The sequence below is a fragment of the Hippopotamus amphibius genome, chromosome 1 (assembly GCF_030028045.1).
Source record: "Hippopotamus amphibius kiboko isolate mHipAmp2 chromosome 1, mHipAmp2.hap2, whole genome shotgun sequence".
Classification (NCBI taxonomy): domain Eukaryota; kingdom Metazoa; phylum Chordata; class Mammalia; order Artiodactyla; family Hippopotamidae; genus Hippopotamus; species Hippopotamus amphibius.
In genome coordinates, this window is record NC_080186.1 from 133,209,401 (window position 1) to 133,232,022 (window position 22,622).

At 38.3% G+C, this 22,622-nt stretch overlaps 1 protein-coding gene across 16 annotated transcripts in view; it reads right to left on the reverse strand.

The window, feature by feature from the left end:
- Positions 1-20,632, reverse strand: part of RANBP17 (RAN binding protein 17) — a 348,910-nt gene extending 328,278 nt beyond the window's left edge. For 13 of the 16 annotated variants that reach the window (XR_009052817.1, XR_009052822.1, XM_057729240.1 and 10 more), the window contains exons 1-3: positions 20,506-20,626; positions 10,438-10,584; positions 6,540-6,630 (exon numbers count right to left, since the gene is read on the reverse strand). Coding sequence is in view for 14 of the 16 variants with exons in the window: in XM_057729240.1 (XP_057585223.1) it covers positions 6,540-6,630; positions 10,438-10,584; positions 20,506-20,523 (256 nt within the window). In the remaining 2 variants the exon portion in view is untranslated. Of the gene's footprint in view, positions 1-6,539; positions 6,631-6,891; positions 10,585-20,505 lie in introns of those variants that run through there. The other 3 variants (XM_057729285.1, XM_057729294.1, XM_057729301.1) reach the window with 2 other exon arrangements.
- Between the last annotated feature and the right edge of the window lie 1,990 nt (positions 20,633-22,622).

A 22,622-nucleotide genomic window follows, 5' to 3' on the forward strand; every position in this document is an offset into this window, starting at 1 on the left:
AAGCAAGGAGACTATGTTGAAAAATGATGTATTTGTCTCTTCTAAAAGTTAATTAAAATAAATTCTACGGCCAGAGTGCAGATAATTTTTGACACACCCTCGTATATGTAGATAGTGGTAACTGCTAGGAGGGTAATCTCAAAAATAATAAAACAATCAAATGGGAGACAAATGAAGTTTCACATTTAAGCTAGGTACCAATAAGCACACCTTCCCAAACTCACTGAGCAAAGATACTAGCTAATAAGTTTATTATCTAAGGCAAAAAAATTTAATAGACAATATTTTAAACAATAGACAATATTTTGAATAACAAATATTGTTATTTTAGCTGAATGTTTTACATAAAATATTCTCATGTTATGTTTATTACATGACCTATAATAGTGTTCCAGTTTAATAAGCAAGAGCCAATGATAACACTCAAGTAAAACAACAGTAATCTCATCATCACCAGCCCAAGATAATAGGGAAAAGCCATACCAAGAAGAAAATGAAATGTTCTGAAAGACACATGGGAGAATGAAATAAACAGCTGGAAAAATTCCCAGACAAAAGTTAATAGAAACTTGGAAAGCTATGCACCAGAGGCTCTTTGAGTGTCAAATGCCCATATGACAATAACAACAATATGTAGCATTTATGACAAACATGTTAGAAATTAAAAGTGCTTCCCAGAGAACAGCAATGTGAAAATACTGCTATTATATTACTATTACTATTATTCTGTTTCTTAGGCAAAAAATATGATAGTCAAAGAGGTGAAACAACTTGTCACAGTGGCCAAATTGGGACTCTGAGACAGGTTGTTTTGGTTTGAGTTTTTGTTTGTTTCCTGCTTTCAAATACCAGCCAAACCATATATTTTAGAAATAATTAGTAATTCAAAACTCTACTAAGTCCAAACTTGTAGACAGTCTTTTGAAGTTTACTATCATTAGACTGATACTTTACATATTACAAATTACAGAAATTTAATATGAAATACTTTTTGACTGATTAATTAAGTCAAGTAAAAAATACGCCACAAAGTCTGTTTGAAAACATACAAAAAGAATATAAAAGAGAAGGGAAGATTCAATCTCTACTTTGGTCCCAAAGGTTAGCATGCTATTTAGGAAAAAAAAATGAAGAGAAGGTAAATATCTCAATATTTAACTACAAATGCTTTGATGGAAACAATTCCAAATGTTATGAACACAAAAATCTGAGCTATAATCAATGCCTTAAGAGCTAGCTTATGAAATATTTGGAGAGAGAGACAAAAAGAAGCTACCACAAGAAGATCAAGATGAGACTTATGAGGTGAAGATGTGGAGAAACTGCAACCTTCACACATTGCTGCTGAGAATGCAAAATGGTACAGGTACTTTGAAACACAGCTAAGCAGTTTCTTTAAAAGTTAAGCATGGGGGACTTCCCTGGTGGCACAGTGGTTAAGAATCTGCCTGCCAATGCAGGGGACACAGGTTTGAGCCCTGGTCCAGGAAGATCCCACAAGCCACAGAGCAACTAAGCTCGTGCACCACAACTACTGAGCCTGCGCTCTAGGGCCCATGAGCCACAACTACTGAGCCCACGAGCCACAACTACTGAGCCCGCATGCCACAACTACTGAGCCCACGTGCCACAACTACTGAAGCCTACATGCCTAGAGCCCGTGCTCCATGAGAGAAGCCACCACACTGAGAAGCTCACACCCCACAACAAAGAGTAGCCCCTGCTTACCATAACTAGAGAAAGCCCATGTGCAGCAATGAAAACGCAATGCAACCAAAAATAGATTAATTAATAATTATTTAAAAAAATTTTAATTAAAAAAAAAGTTAAGCACAAATTTACCTATGACCCAGCAATTTCACTCCTAGGTATCCACTCAAGGGAAATGAAAACATATATCCACACAAAGGCTCATATGTCAATGTTCATGGTAGCATTATTCACCGTGTCCAAAAAGCAAAAACAACCCATATGTCCATCAAGTGGTGAATGGATAACAAAATATCACATATCTATACAAGGGAATATTACTTTACAATAAAAAAAAATGCTACAACATGGATGAACCTCAAAAACATTTTGCTAAGTGAAAGAAGTCAGATGTAAAAAAACAATATCCACAAAAGGTCAATCTATAAAGGCAGAAAACATCTTAGAGGTTGATGGTATGGGAGCAGGACTAACTGTAAATGAGCATGAGGACTTTGAGGGGATGATGGAAATGTTCACACAACTCTGAAAATTTACTAAAAATCAAAAATTGTACACTTAAAACAAGTGAACTTTATGGCATATAAATCATATCTCGATAAAGCTGTTTGAAGGGAAGTTTTTAGCAAGGAAGGAAAGAGGGAGGGAGGGATGGAGTGAAGGAGGGAGAAAGGGAAGGAGAACTGATTGATTTATATATGTAATTAAACTTAAGCTACACTTTTATTTGAATAGAAGATTAAAAGGATACCATTCCAGGCTAGAGAAACTACATAAGAAAAGGCACCAAGGCAGAAATAACATGGTATGAGGAAAATACCTGCTGGTACAACTAATGGGCCTAGTACCGATGAAGATACAAGGCTGTAAGGATGATGCGTCAATTACAAGCTCATGAAAGGACTTGAATGCCAAGCTGAGGAAACGGTATTTAATTGGTGAGCCATAGTATGCCACTGTTAATTATACTAGAAAACAGTGTGCTGGTGACAGAGAAAAGGCAATACAGTTAATGTTGGGAAATAATAAAATATGTAGTCTGGAACCATATCATGAAAGACTGAGAATTTTGAAGATGATGTAACAAAGGCAACGTGACTTTGAGGCAATCTTCACATATTCCATTGTAAATGACATGCCAATTATTCTATTGACACATGTCAGACATGTCATAACACTCTAATCTACTTGCAGAAGCAAGAGTAGTAAGTCAAAGCCAAGAAACTCATAAAGGAAACATATCACTTTATTGCCTGAAATTGTGTTGTAGGTTTCTACTTTTCTCTTTTTTCCGAATTTCCTTTAATGAGTATAACTATTTTTTGTTTAAGTATCCATTTAAAAAATATAAGCGAAAGAGACAATCTGAATAGGCCTGTATCTATTAAATTAATAGAGTCAAGAATTAACAACCTTCCAAAACTGAAAGCAGCAGGCCCAGATGGGTTCACTGATGAATTCTGCCAAACACTTAAGAAAGAAATTCTACCAATTCTTTACAATCTCTCCCAGGAAAAAGCAGCAGAAGGAATTCCTCCTAACTCATTCTATAAGGCCAGCATTACCTTAATGCCAAAACCAGACACAAACATTACAAGAAAACTTGTCGTTGCGCCAATATCTCTAATTAACATACAAACAAAAATCCTCAACAAATTATTAGCAAAGCAAATCCAACGATGTAGAAAAAGAGTTATATACCACAACCAAGTGGCATTTCCCCCAGGTATGCAAGCATTGTTCAACACTTGAAAATCAATTAATGTAATCCATCACATCAACAGGCTAAAGAAGAAAAATCACATGATCATAATAGATACAAAAAAGTATTTCAAAAAATCCAACAGCCATTGATGATAAAAACTCTCAGCAAACCAGAAACAGTGGGGAACTTCCTCAACTTGATAAAGAACACCTATAGAAAAACCACAGCTGATGAATAAGAACTAAATAAATAGATATTCCATGTTCATGGATAGGAAGACTCAATGTTGTCAACATGTCAGTTCTTCCCAAAGCGATCTACAGATTCAATGCAATCCCAATCAAAATCCCAGCAAGTTATTTTGTGGATATTGACAAACTGATTCTAAAGTTTATACAGAGAGGCAAAAGACCCAGAACAGCCAACACAATACTAAAGGAAAAGAACAAAGTTGGAGGTCTGACACTACCTAACTTTAAATTTTATAAAGCTACAGTAATCAAGACAGTGTGGTACTGATGAAAGAACAGACAAATGGATCAATGGAACAGAACAGAGAACCCAGAAACAGACCCACATAAATACAGTCAACTGATCTTTCACAAAGCAGCAAAGGTGATAAAATGGAGTAAAAACAGTCTTCTGAACAAATGGTGGCAGAACTGAAAGCAAAAAAATGAGTCTAAACACAGAACTTACACTCTTCACAAAAATTAAATACAAAACTATAAAAACTCCTAAAAGAAAACAGGAATTAAATCTAGATGACCCTGGGTTTCGAGATGACTTTTTACAAACAACAACAAAGGCACTATCCATGAGAGAAATAATTGATAAGGTGGACTTTATTAGAGTTAAAAGCTTCTGCCCAAGAGAATGAGAAGATAAGCCACAAACAGGGAGAAAATCTTTGCAAAAGAACTATCTGATAAAGGACCATTTACTAAGATATACAAAGAACTCTTAAAACTCAACAATAAGAAAACAACCAACCTGATTTTAAAGCAAGCAAAAGAACTAAACAGACACCTCATTGAAGAAAATATACAGGTGACAAATAAGCATATGGAAAGATGTTCAACATCACATGTCACTAGGCAACTGCAAATTAAAAACAGTAAGATTCTACTACACACCTATAAGAATGGTCAAAATTCAAAACACTGAAAACACCAAATGTTGGCAAGGATGTGGAAGAATAGGAACTCTCACTCATTGATGATGGAAATGCAAAATTGGTACAGCCCCTCTGGAAGGCAGTTTGGTGATTTCTTACAAATCTACCCATACTCTTACTATACAGTCCAGCAATCACTCTTCTTGGTATTTACCCAAATGAGGTGAGAACTTATATCCACACGAAAAACCTGCTTTATAGCAGCTTTATTCGTAATTGCCCAAACCTGGAAGCAATCAAGGTGTACTTCAATAGGTGAAAAGATAAACTGTGGTACATCCAGACGATGGCATGTCAGTCAGCATTAAAAGAAATGATCTACCAAGCTATGAAAAGACATGGAGAACTTTAATTGCATATTACTAAATAAAAGAAGCCAATCTGAAAAGGCTACACACTGTATAATTTCAACTATATGACATTCTGGAAAAGGCAAAACTATGGAAACAGTAAAAAGATCAGTGGTCTCCAGGAGTCAGAGGAGAGGGAAGGATGAATAGTTGGAACATGGAGGCTTTTTAGGGCAGTAAAACGATTCTGTATAATACTATAATGGGGGATATGTGCCATTTATACATTTATTCAAACTCAAGGAATGCACAACACCAACAGTGAACTCTAACATAAACTATGGACTTTGGGAGATAATGATGTGTCAATGTAGGTTATTCAATTGTAACAAACGTACCCTCTCTGGTGCAGTATGCTAGTACTGGGGAAGGCTATACATGTGTGGGGACAAGGGGGTATATGGGAATTCTCTGTACTTTTTGTTCAATTTTGCTGTGAACCTAAAAGTGCTCTAAAAAAGTAAAGTCTATCTAAAATACGTGTGTTTATATGTATAAAAGTCAAACAAAATCACAATGTTTTATGACAGGTTTATAAGGTTTGAACCCTTATTTTTTAAATTGTAAATTTCTCTTTGGCTTTCTTAAGCACACAAGTCTTTGAGAGCATGGATAAATTCTCCTCTAGGTTTTCTTCAGCCCTGTAGGTTTTTTTGTAGATGTTCTTTATCAAGTTGAAGAAGTTCTCCTCTGTTCTTAGGTACTAAGAGAAATATCAGTCAAACATATGAGGCAAATGACAAATCACTGTGGGATCTGACCATTCAAAAATTGAGCTTAAAGAACCATCATACATAATATCACACTTTAACTTTTCTGTTACACAAATATGAATCATGTGAACCTTGAGGCTGGAAAGCAGAAATGAGTCAACAGTCTATTATGAACAGATTAACAAAAAAAAATTCCCATACCTCAACTATTAGAGTTTTGTCCATATGAAAAAAACTCACACCCTTAAGATCTTAAAATTCATTACTTCTGAAAAACATATTGGTACTTATAGAATCAATTTTCCAACTACACTAAGTTCCAAGCACTGTTTATCCATATATACATTATTTTCCTAATAAGTAGGAATATACTTTTGATTTTATATGCATCCCATATGATTTTGATATAGCATCCTGAGAAATACTGGAAAGTAGACTTCTTTCTCATCATTTAGTTGTATATGAAGTTAAGACAATCACTAAGAACATGGACTCCACACAAATTGTGTAAGTTTGAATCACAGCTCCACTTTGGGCTAGGTGATTTAGGCACATTATAGAGCCTGTCAAATCTAATTTCCTCATTTATAAAATGAGGATAACAATAGAGCCCATTTCAGAAATTTGGCAGATCAAATGAGATAGTGCATTAGTATACAGTATAAACAATAAAATGCCAGTTATTATTTATTATCAAACTAAACAAATGCTTTCTTGACAACGCATTTTTGTATAACATCGTTGTTCATCACTACATGTGTAAAGACTTGACTACTCATCTTTAAAAGTGATAGAATAACTTGCATGCCTATTAACAGTTTAGCATATTTTAAAAGAAAAAATATTTTTAAAGTGCAATTTGATAAAAAGCATAATAAACTTACTGATATCTATTCTCTGTTCAATTGGCAAAGGACTGACTCGGCTAATAAGTTTTGAAAGACATGTTGCTGCAAGGAGTTGAGCATAGGATGTCTGTAAAGAAATATAAATTTTATTTATTATCATAGATTAATCAAAATACTGTGATAGGAACTTTTCTTAAGCAATATTGGGATTTTTTCTGATTTCCCAAACTGGCAGATTTACAAGGGATAAGATACACACACACACACGCATGCATAAAACCTCTCACAAGGGTAGGGTAGTTGAGGAATGTGTAGGTAGCCTTTTCAAACAGCAAGCAGTCGAGAGGAAAAAAATGATAAAGAACAAGTTCAAATAAAATACACTTACCATGTCTACACAGTCCTGCATGTTCTGCCCTCTGATTATCTCTTCAAATTCATCTGGTTCCACTCTTCACTAATCCTCTGACCACAACAGCCCTCTTTCAGTTCCTTTCAATGCCTTCCTCACCCTGACCTCTCCACTCCTTCAGACCCATGTTAGCTGCATTCACTCCAGCCACCAACTGTCTTAACTTAGTAGTGTACTCAATCCTTCAAAATCTGGTTCAGTTCTTCACTCTACCCCCAGCAATCTCTTGTAAAGACAGTCTTTTCTTTTTCTCTCTTGACCAGAGGTAAGCAAACTAAGACCTGTGGAACAAATCCTGCCTGTTTTTACAAGGCCCATGAGCTATGTATGGATTTTACTATTTTCAACAGTTGGGGAAAAAAATCAAAATAATAATAATATGTTGTGACATGTGAAAAATACATGAAATCCAAATTTCAGTGTCTATAAATAAAGTTTATTAGAACACAGCCACACCTACTCATTTACAACATTGTCTATGTCTGCTTTCAGACTATGACAGCAGAATCAAATAGTTAAAACAGTATACGGCATTCATTGCGTCCTACTGCTGCTCAATGCACCGCAAACTGCAGGGATGTACTTACTAACTTCACAGCACACAGAGTGCCATGAGTACTACCATGACATGACATGCACCTTTTATTATTTCCAGTGCACATCCGTCATGTCAAAACAAGAAGACAGAAGTGGACTTCAAATGTCTAATTTTCAAGGCACAGTGGAATGTGGGTTATTATGTTTCTGAATTAGACAGCAAAGCAATGTGCTTTTTATGCAACTGCACTATAGTTGTCCTAAAAGAATACAATATATGTTGACCATATCAGACTAAGCACTCATGCCAATATTTTCCTAACTCACAGGGAATCAGTAGTCAGAAAAAGGAAAAATTTTAAAACAAAATATCTATAACAGTGAAATTTCTCCACAAAAAAAAAAAATGAGGCTGCAACCAAAGTTAGGTTTTGAAATGGTTCACTTGTTAGCCAAGTAAGGAAAGCTACTAACCAACAGAGAGTTAGCTAAATTCCCATTATTTTATTGCAGAAGCCAAAATTACACACGCAGAGAAAATAAACTTCAGACTACTAGCCTTTCAGTGAAAATAAGGCCCAGACAGCTGAAGACATCGGAGTGATATCAAAATTCAATTTCAAACCAGGCAATTGATTTGGAGGTTCTCCTTAGTTCTTGATCAGTTGACAGGTGTTACCAACATGTACTGCTCATACTGTTACTATCTGTTTTTTTTCAGAAGTCAATGCTAAGTCTGAAGTGACTAAAGAATTAATTTCTATGACAGTTTGTATGCAATTAATGGCCAGAATATTTTCAAAGAAGCTGAGAAAATACTAATTCTGTACAACCTGAAGTAGTTGCTAAAATGTGTCGCAACTGGTGGTAAAAATATATGGAACAGAAAAGGCTTAGTTGGACAAATTTACAAAGCTTGTAAAAATGTAAGAGTTTAAACCCTATGGTTATTCATTTTATTATTCATCAGCAGATACTCTGCAGTAAATATCTGAATCTATCATGTGTTAATGAATCAGTGGTGTTAACAGTGGACTTCAGGGATTTCCCTGGTGGTCCAGTGGTTAAGACTTCACCTTCCAAAGCAGGGAGTGCAGGTTCACTCCCTGGTTGGGGAGCTACGATCCCTGGTTGGGGAGCTACCATCCCACATACCGTGCGGCCAAAAAATCAAAACATAAAACAGAAACAATATTGTAACAAATTCAATAAAGACTTTAAAAATGGTCCACATCAAAAACAAAAAAATCTAAAAAGAAACAGTGGACTTCAATTCACTTTCATGAATTCCTCTTCAGTCCTCAAAATTTCTGTCAGAAATAGAAGCTGAAAAGTCTGACTTGCCCTACCACACAATAGTTCAATAGCTTGGTAAACTTTTGCTGCAATTTTTTTTTGCTCAGGACTGAGACTGAAATTTTCCTGAATGAGAAGAACCATTTTAATCCACTATTGTTGAACATTAAATGGCTTTAGAAATTAGTTTTTGCTTCAAACTTGATAATGTCTCTTAATGAATTCAACTTAAAGTTACCAAATTGTCTAAAAGGCAAACAGTGATTAGTACTAATGTAAACTTATAATGCAATAAAGTTATTCCAATAGCAACTAATATTGACTGAATCACAAGTAATATCAAGCTGCTTTATACACTTTCCACACTGTCAAATGTTAAAACAAGTAGCAAGCTCTCTATTCCTGACTATATTTTCTGAGCTCAAACTATGTTCCAGCAGCGCTTTTTTCAGACCTTGATGCAAGTGCAAAGGAAATTTCCATATTTCAAAATCCATTTAACTGAGCAATTGAAGCATCTCCACCTAACCTTCAATTGGAAGTGATTAATCTAGGATGTAATGACATCCTAAAAGGCAAATATCAAGAGAAGTTTTAACAGAACTCTATACATATCTTCTAAGTGATGAATATGCTTAATTAAAATCATATGCTCATACACTGATATCAATATTTGGTAGTACCTATCTGTGTGAAGAGACATTTTCAAAGATGAAATCTGTAAAATCTCATTACAGATCAATATTAACACATGAACATTTGTAATCAATGCTGATGATAGGAAATACTAACTTTGAACCCCAACTAAGCAAAATGTCATCCTCAAAAGAATAATTCCATTCTTTTCATCAGTAGATTTGTATTACAAAAAACTGTACTCAATTATCATATTTAAAAATTCATAAATAAAGTTTTGTGGAAATTTGTTTTCTCTCTTCTAATAGGCATATTTACAAAATATCCTTGATTTTCACCTCTTGGCCTACAAAATTTAAAATATTTACAATCTGGCCCTTTACAGAAAAAGTCTGCCAACCTCTGCTCTATAGTGCCTACAGTCTCCTACTGTAGTGCTTACAGTATCATTCCATAGCTCTTTATTTATATTGATACATCTATGGCTTCTCAACTAAACTATGAGTTACTTTAACGCATGTAAATAAAGCAAGTAGGCAGTACAGTATTTACATATAAGTACTTGCTAAATGATGCTGAATGAGTGGCTATGAATTCCTAGAAGAGAGGCAGGCAAGAAGTAATCAATATTCCTCTAAACCATTCCTTCCCATTTGAGTTAATTACAATCTGCCTCTCCTACCTCAATTTTTTTTTTAATTCCAACTTTCTAAAAATGTAACTTTTGCCACTGGTAGAAGACATAAAAAGGGGCCAAGAAAGTATTGGGTTGGCCAAAACTTCATTCAGGTTTTTCTGTAACATCTTATGGAAAAACTCGAACGAACTTTTTGTCCAACCCAATATTTCGATTCATGTCTATTTCCACCTCCTAGGCTCTTCCCTAAATTTGCTTTCCAGGCTTTCCAATTCTTTGACAGTGAAATAAACTATAGTAAAAAGACATGCGGTAATACCCAACAGTTAACCTACATTGTTAACCTACATACATTCATTAACATTGACATATACCTACCGATCTTTCATTGTTAACTGCGGTTATCAAATACTTACTGTTCCTTGTTCTAATAAAAGTTGACACTTGCTGAGACATTCTGGGCTATCAATAAGTTCCAGGAGTGCTTTCTCAGCCTCTATTCTTTGTGTAAGATCAGTCCCTATGTAGAGATGAGTACATAATACTTCCAATTCAGCCAAACTCTTGAGAAGAAAAAAAAAAATTTAACATTTTACTTGAGTGAAAAAAAATAACGTAAATATATTAACCACAGGAAACAAGGGATGCAAATATCATGTGTGTATTTATCAAATCAATAAATGCTCATTGAGCTATCACTAACTTACTAGCGGTCACAGTGGTGGACAAAAAAAGGCAAATCTCCTATCTTTAAATTATTTAAATTGATAGTTCTGTGATGGAAAAATAAGAGTACAGAAAGAAGAGGACTTGCCTAATCCAAGGAGTTTAAAAAGGCTTGCCTAAAATATACAGTAACACTTATGCTGACCTGAAAGGGTAAGCCATATGAAAAAGACTAGACAGCAGTGCAGGCAAAGAGACAGCATTTACCAGGATCCAGAAAGAGCTTAATCACTTCAAGGCATTAAAAGGTCAATATGACTGGTAAACAGACAGCCAGGAGGAAATGTCAAATGAAGCTAAAGAGATGGGTAAGGGGAATTATCATGTGCAAGTTGCAGACGTTATGCCAATTTACATTCTTTTTCAGATTATAAGAATTTCATTGGTTCCACCTATATAAAAGAAAAGATACAAATATACGTTGATGTGAGTCTTCTGAACTAACGACTCGTGCTGCAGGTGAACTACGGCATGATTCTCAGGAACTATAACTTGACCACATGTTACAGCAGTGTAATAACCAGCTATTATGTTGCATGCTCCTATTTTATAGATACAAAGAATAATTCGTTCTGGCTATCATCATAAAGAACACAAACAACAAATGTTGGTAAGGATGTGGAGAAAAGGGAACTTTCATACACTGTTGCTGGGAATGTAAAGTGGTGCAGCCACTGTGGAAAACAGCACGGAGGCTCCCCCAAAAACTAAAAAGAGAACTACTATATGACCTAGCAATTCCACTCTTGGGTATACGTCCAAAAAAAACCCCAAAACACGAATTCAAAAAGATACATGCACCCCAATGTTCACAGAAGCATTACTTGCAATTGCCAACATATGGAAGAATGAATTAAGAAGATGTGGTATATAGGTACAATGGAATACTCCTCAACCATAAAAAAGAATGAAATTTCGCCGTTTGCAGTAACATGGATGGACTTGGAGGGCATTACGCTAAGTGATATGTCAGACAGAGAAAGACAAATACTATATGATATCACTTCTATATGGCATCTAAAAAATACAACATACTAGTAAAATAACAAAAAAGAAACAGACTCACAGATACAGGGAACAAATGAGTGGTTACCTGTGGTGTGGAGAGAGGCAATGCAGGGGTGGGGGAGTGGGAGGTCCAAACTACTGGATGCAAGACAGGCTACAATGATATGTTGTACAACACAGGGAATACAGTCAATATTTTATAGTAACTGCAAGTGGAGTATAATCTTTAAAAATTGTATTAAAATATACATGGAGGAAAAACAAGTAAAATTTAAAAATAAAGATGAAAAAGAATAATTCCGTCTGTTTATAATCTAACCTGAAGATATAGGACACATGCATAAAATCTGACAGAAAAAATTTTAAATGAGTTCAATATTTCTTTCGGTTAGAGAATTTTTGTTAAAGGTATCTTACTAAAACTACTTCAGTTTGAACTTAGAGAATTATCCTTTAGAGGACCAAAAAAAAAAAAAAATTGGCACAGATTTCAACATCAGGTGGGCATATGAAGGTAATGGGATATTCATAAAGAAATGCTATTTTTTAATTCTCTCTGGCCTGAATTTTTATGTGGCAGCCTTACAGCTACACTAGTCTAAACATCCCCTCAAATGCATATACCTTTGTCTAATAGGAATACATAAGAAAACTGAAATGAAACCTCCTCTAGCTCCCTTTATTCTTTTTACTTCTCTCTCCTTAGTTTCTTTATGGCATTTTCCACTTCTCTAGCCAGCTCAGAGCCCAACATGTCAGACTAGGGAATTTTTTGCTAGAGCTAAAATAAAAGTACAAAAAAAAGGTTTCAAAAGGATAAATTAAGATAAAGGACCTCAAATGAACCACAGTTTAAACATTTCCTCTACCTAGATTGGTCCAACGAGCCCTCAGAATGCTACTACATACTGTACATAATATTAAAATGCACGGAAAATTTATGGTTCATGAATACATATGAATTCCCATATTTCCTCCAAGGGTAAGAAACACAAAAATGAAAAGAGCTACCTTTTTCCCTCTCGTGACTCATGACCACCCTCAGAAGTCTTTTCCTTCATCTAATAAGTTTGAAGGGCTGAATTTTAGAGCTAATAATACCCAGAATAATTTAATGATAAACTGATCCTGCTGTCATGCATTCATCTAGGTCTAAGAGGCTCTGAAGAAACAGACTTTGAGTGTAAAAAGAACGAAGCCAGAAATAGTGAGAAAACCTAACTGTGGAAAAACAAAAGGTAGCAAAAATTGAGCTAATAATAGTGTGTACCTCATAGGTTTGCTGGGAGGATTAAATGAGTTAGGGCCACATAACTTCTGGCACACATTACACACTATAAAGGTTAGTTGTTTATTATTAATATTACCTAATAATAATATTGTAATGGATGGAATTGTATCCTCCTAAAAGATATATCCAAGTCCCAACCCCCAGTACTTTTGAATTATTTGTAAATAGGGTCTTTGCAAATCCTTATTAAGGATCTAGGGATGAGATCATCCTGGATTTAGGGCGGACTCTAAATCCAATGATTCATAAGAGAGAGGGACATTTGAGATGTAGAGACACAAGGGAAAAGGTCATACGAAGGAGGCAAAGACTGGGGTGATGCATCTACAAGCCAAAGAACACCATGGATTGCAAGCAGCTATCAGAAACTCGGGACAAAGCATGGAACAGTTTCTCCCTCAAGGCCTCCAAGAAGAGACCAACCCTGTCAGCACATTAATTTTAGACTCTGGCCTGCATACGTATAAAATAAACTTTCATTAACCCACCCAGTTTGTGGTAATTTGTCACAACAGCCCCAGGAAACTAACACAAACATTAATATTAATCAATTCAATGGTATCTAAGTAAACCTATTTGGAAAGATTCTAGAAAAGTTCTGGAATTTTGTCTTTTCTGCTACACTGATTTAGAGAACCCCAACACAGAACAAGTCTGAAGTGTATTTAAAAAGAATTTGTTGGACTTCCTAGGTGGCACAGTGGTAAAGAATCCGCCTGCCAATGCAGGGGACACGAGTTTAAGCCCTGCTCTGGGAAGATTCCACATGCCACGGAGCAACTAAGCCCGTGTGCCATAACTATTGAGCCTGTGCCCTAGAGCCTGTGAGCCACAACTATTGAGCCCATGTGCCGCAACTATGAAAGCCCACGCGCCTAGGGCCCATGCTCCACAACAAGATAAGCTACTACAATGAATGCACACCACAATGAAGAGTGGCCCCAGCTTGCAACAACTAGAGAAAGAGCGTGTGCAGCAACGAAGACCCAACGCAGCCAATAAATAAAATAAATAAGTAAATAAATAAATAAATTTATTTTAAAAATAATAAATAAATAAAATAAAAAGAATTTGTTTACATCGTTGTCCCAAATACCTCTCAAATTATTAACCACTGAAAGGGAGTGCAAGATAAAAAGGTAAAGTTTGAAACAAAGTAGAAAAAAGTAAGCTATTCTTTCACTGAAATGATAAATAAATGCCTTGCATACTACTGATAAATCTTTTTAGAAAAAAGGATACATACGCAAAGATCCTTACCCTGTTGGAAAAGCATTATCTAAACATATCAAATAATTAAACTCATAATGTGATGATTGCTGAGTGACCACTCAATCTTCTGATTAGCATTTGATTTTCCAGAAAATCTGTCTATACAGAGAGAGTTTATTTTTCATGGTGAACTGATAAATTGCATCTTAGTTTTACATACTGATGTCTGAGAATATTGCTAACATAAGAATGCCTCAGAGAAATGGAGCCCTTCTCAACTTGTTGAGAAATTGGGTTTGAGTTATGAATGCTTCTACAGGACTTCATATCAACATTAGAAGCCCATATAAATAAATAACAGGTAAAACAGGTAGCACTGGATATCACCTAACTCCTACAGACTAACTATCAAACATACACAGACAGCACCCTTCTAGGAGATAATGACATAATCCTGCCTACAGTCTAAATAAGGATCTTCCAAATTATCCTGGACTCATTTCTGCCCTTCGCACCTGACATACAATTAATCCCTAAATGATGGGACTTCTTTCTATACAGTAATTCCCATCATGTATCCATCAACAGGTAAACGCCTAGTAAAATAAGTGAGACAAAAAGAGTATATGTTGTATGGTTCTGTAGTAAAAAAAAAAAAGCAGATTTGTGGTTTCAGGCTGGGGAGGGAGGAGACGGGGAGAAAAGGATAGGGAAGCAGCAAGGGGGGATTACAAAGGGGCATAAGGAAACTCTGGGGGGTGATAGATATGTTCATTATCTTGATTTCTGTAATGGTTTCACTTATATACTTAAGTCAAAATTCATCCAACTGCACATTTTAAGTGTGTGCAGCTTACTATTTGTCAATTATACTTCAAGAAAGCTGAAAAAAGTGAAAGTTTTTTGTTCTAGGGAAAAATGTTCCCTAATAATAAAACAATAAATAGATGAACTACAAAAATCTCAGTTCAGTTAAATTTAAACTCTTTTCAATTACTTCCCTGCATCTTTCCTACCTTCTTGACTATCATTAGTAGAAAGTGCCTTTATCTTAAAATTACTCATTTGCCATAAACTCTTTGTTTTTTCCTCCCTTTGTTACCGAGTCCAAGCTTGCTCTGCTCACCGCATGACAGGCCAATAAATGAGGAGATGAGGTGTTGAGGCAAGGAACACGACTTTATTCGGAAAGCCAGCAGGCCAAGAAGATGGTGGACTAGGGTCCCCCAAAAAACCATCTTATCAGGGTCTGGATGCCAGTTTCTTTCACAGAATCAGAGAGAGAAGTAAAGTAAAAAGGCAGAATAGAGAGGGAGAGGATGGGAGGAAGTAAAAAGTGCCATCAGTCTCACAAAGCATCTCCAGGAATGGCCAGCCTCGGGGAGGGGATATGTTGATATGTTAATTTCTTCTCTCTAGCAGCCATTCACAGGTAGCTTGGGCTACCTGAGGCAGGCTATTATATATGATTATAATAACAAAAGCAATGAAAAGCAAAGGCTAAAGTCAAAGAAACAGATCCAACATGGAGTCAAAATTGGTGCTTCCCTATTAAACCTTTACTATCTTTTCCTAAGCATACCTGGAGGCTTATTTCTGGGCCTTTTAGAACTCCTCCTTCTACAATGAATTGGATCGTATTTGTCTTAGTGTTTTATAGTTTACAAAAGTATTTCCATCTTCTATTTTTTAAACCAATTCTAACAAGTAGACTCCTGTAAAGTACATACTTGTAGCACACCCATTTTACAGATAAAACAAAGACAAAAGAAACCTGAGGCTGAGACACACACACACGTTTGCTCAAGATAACGGTAAATGGTCAATTCTGAGCCACATACAAATCTGTGGGCCCCATGCATATGCTGTCTCCTCAGCACCCTGCTGTCTTACCACCCTTTATTTCAGTCATCATCCACCTGCAGATGATGTCCTAGTCCATACTTCAACTCTGTCTGTTCACCATCTTTACATTTATCTACAAATTTCTTCTTCTTGTAAATCAAGAAAGGTGTTGAAAACAGCCCCAAAATGTCAGAAACTGAATTGAACATATTTCCCACAGATTTTTCATACCAAGTGTCCCTTTGTTTTCATTGGTTTCAGAGGTGTAGACCAGAATCTAGATTTACAATCTTGATGTTATCTTTTGCTCTTCCTTCTCCTTAGTCCCTCCTCTATAGTTAAGAGTTTGGCCTTATCCAAAGTAAAACTCTGGCCTTTACCCTCAGATTTTGGGAGGTAACCTACACCTATGATAGGAATGTTTCTGTTGGGGGGGGGGGGTGTGTGCAGGCCACACCCCATAATCTTAAAATGTGTTTTAGGGTGGGGATTTTAGATTGCTCGGTATCATTTGACCTAAAGACTGAGCTCAGTCATGTGGCAACCAACCAATCAGTCATGACTACATAAAGAACCCCCCCCACCCCCCGAAAACTCCAGAACTCAAAGCTCAGGTGCGCTTCCCTTCCCTGGTCTGATACTTGGTGCTTACTGCCACACACATATGCTGGGAGAGTAACATATCCTGAGGACAACAAAAGCTTTCTTTTAGAACCCTCCCAGATTCTGCCCTATGCACCTCTTCTTTAATCAGTTTTAATCTGTGTACTTTCCTGATAATAAACTGAGTATGATAGCTTTCACTGAATTCTGTGAGTCCTTCTATTAAACTATCAAATCTGAGACTGGTACCCCCAAATAGGCAGATGGTGTCAGAAGTGAGGACAGTCTTGTGAACTGTGCCCTCAAACCTTACAGTCTGGCTAATTCCAGGTACACACCTAATTTATCATAAAGTCCCACCAATTCTTTTAAAATAAAGACTCAGACTCAACACCTCTACGTGATAGTCATAGATAGTAGATCAAAAGAAGAGTATTTTCCAATTGTGGCCTACAGTGCCCTGGATTTCTTTAGGGGCTTCTTTGGGAATCAGAGTGAAGCTTTGGACTGTCCAATTACTTAGTAAGTGACCTCAGGCAAATTATTTAAACTTTCTAAACCTCACTTTTGAAACTGCGGGTAGTAATATCTACCTTCCAAAATAATTGTGAAGATTAAGACAGAAAAGGCAAGAGAAAGCTTATTCCAGCAACTGGCACACAGCAGATCTACACAAATTGTAAATAATCTCTTCAACTAATTATAAAACACCACCTTGGTCTTTTGCCTACAGTTTCTCCATTCAACTCCATAATGCCAGAATGATCTTTCACAAACCCCTTTCTCATCATGTTACCATCGTGTTCAACTATGACAGTTCACAATCACACCTAGATCAAATCAGGTAGCCTGGCTGGGTATTAAGAAGCATTACTATAGTCCCAGGTTCTGGAATAATCCTGAAAGCTAAAAAGATCGACCAACTGCATCTCCTAAATTTTTCCTAATGTTGTCTCTTGATTCTCATCAAGGTCCCTCTGTTAAATCTGAAGTGCCTACCTCTTACTTGGTCCCAGAAATATCTTTCTTCACTCTGTCCCCTACCCTCTAATCTGGACTGTCTCCTCTCAGATAATCCAGGTGCATTTCTTCCTTTGGGACAGAGTACCCTAACCCACAGCTTCCTAACCAGAATGCATGTGCCTTGAATGGGTTATAGGTATGTCTGGGATATTGATCCCCCTGTCCTCTAGGTAGTCAGGCTTTTGGTTATGAACAGTTTATGTCAATGAACCACACACAATTACCATGTTTTATGTATGCCATGATGTGAAAAAGATTGTGGAGCAGTGACCTAACCTCACCTTACAGAAATCCACTTATTTACTTATCAAAATGGCATAATTTTTTACTAACTACCCTGTTGGATAGATGACAGTAAGATATTGGTATGAAAGAATATGGAATTATGAGTTATTAGGGCTGCTCTAGTTCTGTAGCCTTGGGCAAGTCACAACTGTTCTAAGACTCAGTGTCTTCAGGAATAAAATGTATATATGCACATACAGCAGGAGGATTGGCTCCAGGACACCCTGCAGATACCAAAACCCAGAGATGCTCGTGTCCCTTATATAAAATGGCACAGTATTTGTATATAACCTCTATATGTCTTCTCAAATACTTTAAATCATCTCTAGATTACTTATAAATACCTAATACAATGTAAATGCTATGTACATAGTTGCCAGTGTGCAGCAAATTGAAGTTTTTTGGAACTTTCTGGATTTTTTTTTAATATTTTCAATCTACATGTGGTTGAATCCACAGATGCAAAACTCACGGATACAGCAAGCCGACTGATATATGCACATCTCTCAAGCTAGCTGTGGGGCTCAAAACCTACAAGCATGTGGAATTTCAAAATGCTAGGTACCAGTGATCATTGGTAATAAATGCTCCCTGAGTTAACTGGGAAACAGTATGATCCATATGCTGAAAACAATTCAAACTGAGAAGGTTCAGAGCTTTTTTCTGGTGCCCCAAACCATCAGGTCTTTTACTTGTCCAACTCCACTTTTAAGCTGCCCAGAGCTGCTGTGAAATACATTCCTAAGAAACCGATTTGGGTAGTTTTGGCATTAGCAGCTAATTTTTCCACCACTACCTAAGTATGAAGAAATCTTCCAGACTGGGTGATTTACTATTATGCATCATCTTTTCAAGTCTGAAACCGTTCCAAACTTCCACCATCGTTTTTAATTGCCCTCAAGATTTACACCTGAACTATGAACATCTGTTCACCTATTTACAATCCTAAAGTCCTCCCTGTGAAATTCTTCCTGTGAAGATTTCCTAAAGGGCATATTTACTAAAGTGGTAATAAATAACATTATTTTGACCTGGAGACCCTTTGAAACGGCAAGCAGTCAAAAGGTAATGTGTCAGGCTTACCACCTCCTGAGCTGTCAATTACCTGATAAGAGAGTGGCTGGTTGAAAAGAAGAGACCCTTTGGAAAAATCAATAATTAAGTAATGAGTCACTGTAGTCACAAGGGGTCCAAAGAAATCTACAAAGGGTTGGGACACTGATACACTGTCACCATATTATGAAACTGGTTGTCTCTCCAAGGTCACCTCCTGCTTCCACAGCCTCCCCGCTCCCTTCCCTTTCACATGAACCCTAAGCTCCAGACAGACTGAACTTCCTGCAGTGTGCCATGTTCTTCCACAATTCTTTGACTTCGCTCACACTGTTCTTTCGCCTCTATACCCTTCCCTTCCTCTTCGCCTGGCCGACTCCTACAATTCTTTCAAGATCCACTAGCTTGCAAGTTCCCTGAGTGTACAAATCATAAAGTTTTCCTAGAGCTATATTAAGTGCCTAGCAAAGGAGGAACTCAATAAATAAGTGGATAAACGGAAGCTCAAAAGCTTGCCTGAGAAGCATCGCAGCTCTGCCTCACTCCTTCCCAACACACACACGGTTGACTGTCCCTTTTCAACGTTCCCATGATATCCTGTGATTAATTCCATCATATTTTTCACATGCTCTGTAATTATCTGTGAATTCCACGAGGGCAAGGATGTTAAGATGATGTAATCCTTTATCCCAGAACTTTGCACAGTGCTTGAGACACGTGGGGGGCGGGGGGCTCTATAAATGTTTGTTTTATGAATAACTGTATGCATATGCCAGAGTGCCCGAGAATACGTGAGCCTTCCTCCATCCCGCGTCCGATCCAGACCATCACTGCGCTCTCAGCGCGCGCCCAGCCCCCGTTTCCTCCTCCAATGAAGCTGCTACAGTAGAGCCCTCCCTCGCAACTCCCGACAGACATAGCCCCTGCTGGCTCTGGCCAATTAAAGTCCAACTGCTGCCACGCTCCTTCGGCGGACCCAGGCCCCCGTCTCGAGCTCAGTATGGACTGTGTTGAGGCTGACGATGGAGCCGCGGGCCGCGACGCGACGGGAAGGCTGGTCCGGCCGGGCCGGGCTCCCACCTGCTAGGGCACCGCCAAAGCCTCCGTGCGCGCCGCGCGGCGGCACCGGGAGAGAGGGCTCCTGCGCGGCCGGTCCTCAGCATCCGCACCTCCAGCGAGGGGTGAGCTTCAGCCTGGCCCCTGCCCCTCCACCCGTCACCCCCGAGCTCGGGCCGCCCCTTCCTCGGGCCCGGGCCCGGGGTGTGCAGCCCAAGCCAGTGCCTGGGTCCCTGGCCGGGGACGAGGGCTGCGGCCCCGAGGCACAGGCCCGCGGCCCCGAGGCCTCCGCCGCCGGCCTCGGCCCCCAGTCTCCAGACCCGGCGTCCCGCCGAGTTCCCGGAGCGGCGGAGCGGAGACGCGCGGCGCCGAGCGCACTGACCTGAAAGTGCAGCGCCATCTTCCCGGGAGGCGGCGCCACTCGGCGCCCCGAGCGCCCGAGGGGAGGGAGCGTAGGCGGGCGCCGCGGAAGCCCCAGCCGCCCGCGGGGTCCCTGCGCCGCTCGCTCGCTCGTCGCTCGGCCGCGCCGCCGTCGCGCTCGAAGCTCCAGACGGGGCGGGGCCGGCGGGGCGGGGCGACGGAGGCAGCGCGCGCGGGGCGGGCCCGAGAGGGGTGGGGCCTGGGGCCGGGAATCTCAACCGCCCCCCGCGCTCGTTTCAACTGCTGCTACCTCAGGTGGGTGACCTCCGACCTCTGCCCCTTGACACAACCACCACAACCCAACTGTCAGCCGTGGCTCCTGACTTCACATCTCCCACAGACTCTCTTGACCTCTAAGCCCTAGAGCGCAACTATTGCCCATGCCTTCTGACTCTCCCATCGCCACAACTGTTCTTGTCCCCTAACACGCACTTGCCAATGTCAAATCAGCCATACCCTTTGACTCCTACATGCCAACTGCTGTCCTTGATCCCTGACTCCCAGACCCCAGCTTTCACTTTCTTTGAAACTTTATTTTGGTTAAAATTAAATTAACATTATCTCCATGTTAAGTTGTAAAATTCTAGCTCACCTCTTCTTGTCTATATTTCATTTAACATGAACTTAGATTTTACACTAAATGATTCCATTGGAATGAGCACTTATTTAAGAAGGAGTAGGTCAAAGTCACTCCTTTCTGGTACTCTTCATTTCCGCCTGAAGTTTGAGGCTTCCAAGCTGGGGTCACTGTACTTCAGTGTGAAAAATTCCTTTAATATGTCTTATAGTTCATGTTTTCCAGTGGCAAATTCTCTCGGCTTTTGTTGACATGAAAACGTCTTCATTTCACCTGCATTTTTAAAAGGATAGTTTTGCTGGGTATAGAATTCTATTTTGGCTTTTTAAAAAAATTTTTTCACCATTTAAAAAATGCCTTTCTCTTGATTACCGGTTGCTATTGTCTCTGTTCAGAAATTAGCCATCAGTCTGATTGCTGCTCCTTCTCCCACCCCTGGCTGCTTTAAATTTTTTCTCTTTCCTTTTGGTCTTCAGCAGTTTGAGTGTGATGTAACTGTGTGTGTGTGTGTGTGTGTGTGTGTGTGTGTGTGTGTGTGTGTTCCTGCTTGGGGTTCATAAAGCTTAAATATGAGATCTGATGTTTATTATCAATGTCTGAAAATTCTCAGTCAGTATTTCTTTAAATGCTGTTTCTGTCCCTTTCTCTATCTCTTCTTCTGGAACTCCAATTGCATATATGTTAAACCTTTTAAATGCTTGACATACATGTAATATGTCTCTTATACTCTTTTCTGTATTTTTTGTCTTTTTTTCTCGTTGTGCTTTAATTTGCATATTTTTTACTGACCTTTCATCCAAGTCAGTAGAAACTATTCTGCTGTGTCTGAGCTGGTATAAAACCCCTCTATTGAATTCTTAATTTTAGTTATAATATTTTCAGTCCAGAATTTTCATTTGACTCCTCCCCTTCCATTCTTTGAATAGGTTCTAAGGCTCTGGTGAAATTCTTTTATCATTCCTCTATTTTCCTGAACATTTTAATTATATTATTTAAAGCCCCTAACTGATAAGTCCCATCTCTGAATCAGCTGTGCATCCTCCTGGCTTTTAGCATTTGGTCATATTTTTTCAAGTGTGCCTCATAATTTCTTACTGAATGTCAGACAGTGTGGAAAAAAAACTGTACAGGTTCTGGATTTTATCAGCTTTCTCCAGAGGAGGTTTTTTAAAAATTTTATTGTAGTAGTAGGAAGATAGAATACCAGAGGATCACTTCACCTACTGAGACTTGCCTTTTAAATTCAGATTTATTTTAGTTTTACCCTTATTCCTAGGTCATGGTCCTCAATAGATCTTACAACTAAAAGCCTGGAATGTTTACTAAGACACCCTTCACCCTATTGGCTTGAACTGTTAATCCCTGTTTCCCCAACACTCTGCAGCTGCTAAAATCTCTGTTCAACTCTTTAGATGCTGCTGTTCTGCTGAGTTTCTTAAAGTCTCTACCTACAGGTATACATCTTAAGAACTGACTGATGATGTGAGGGAAATCTGTAAACA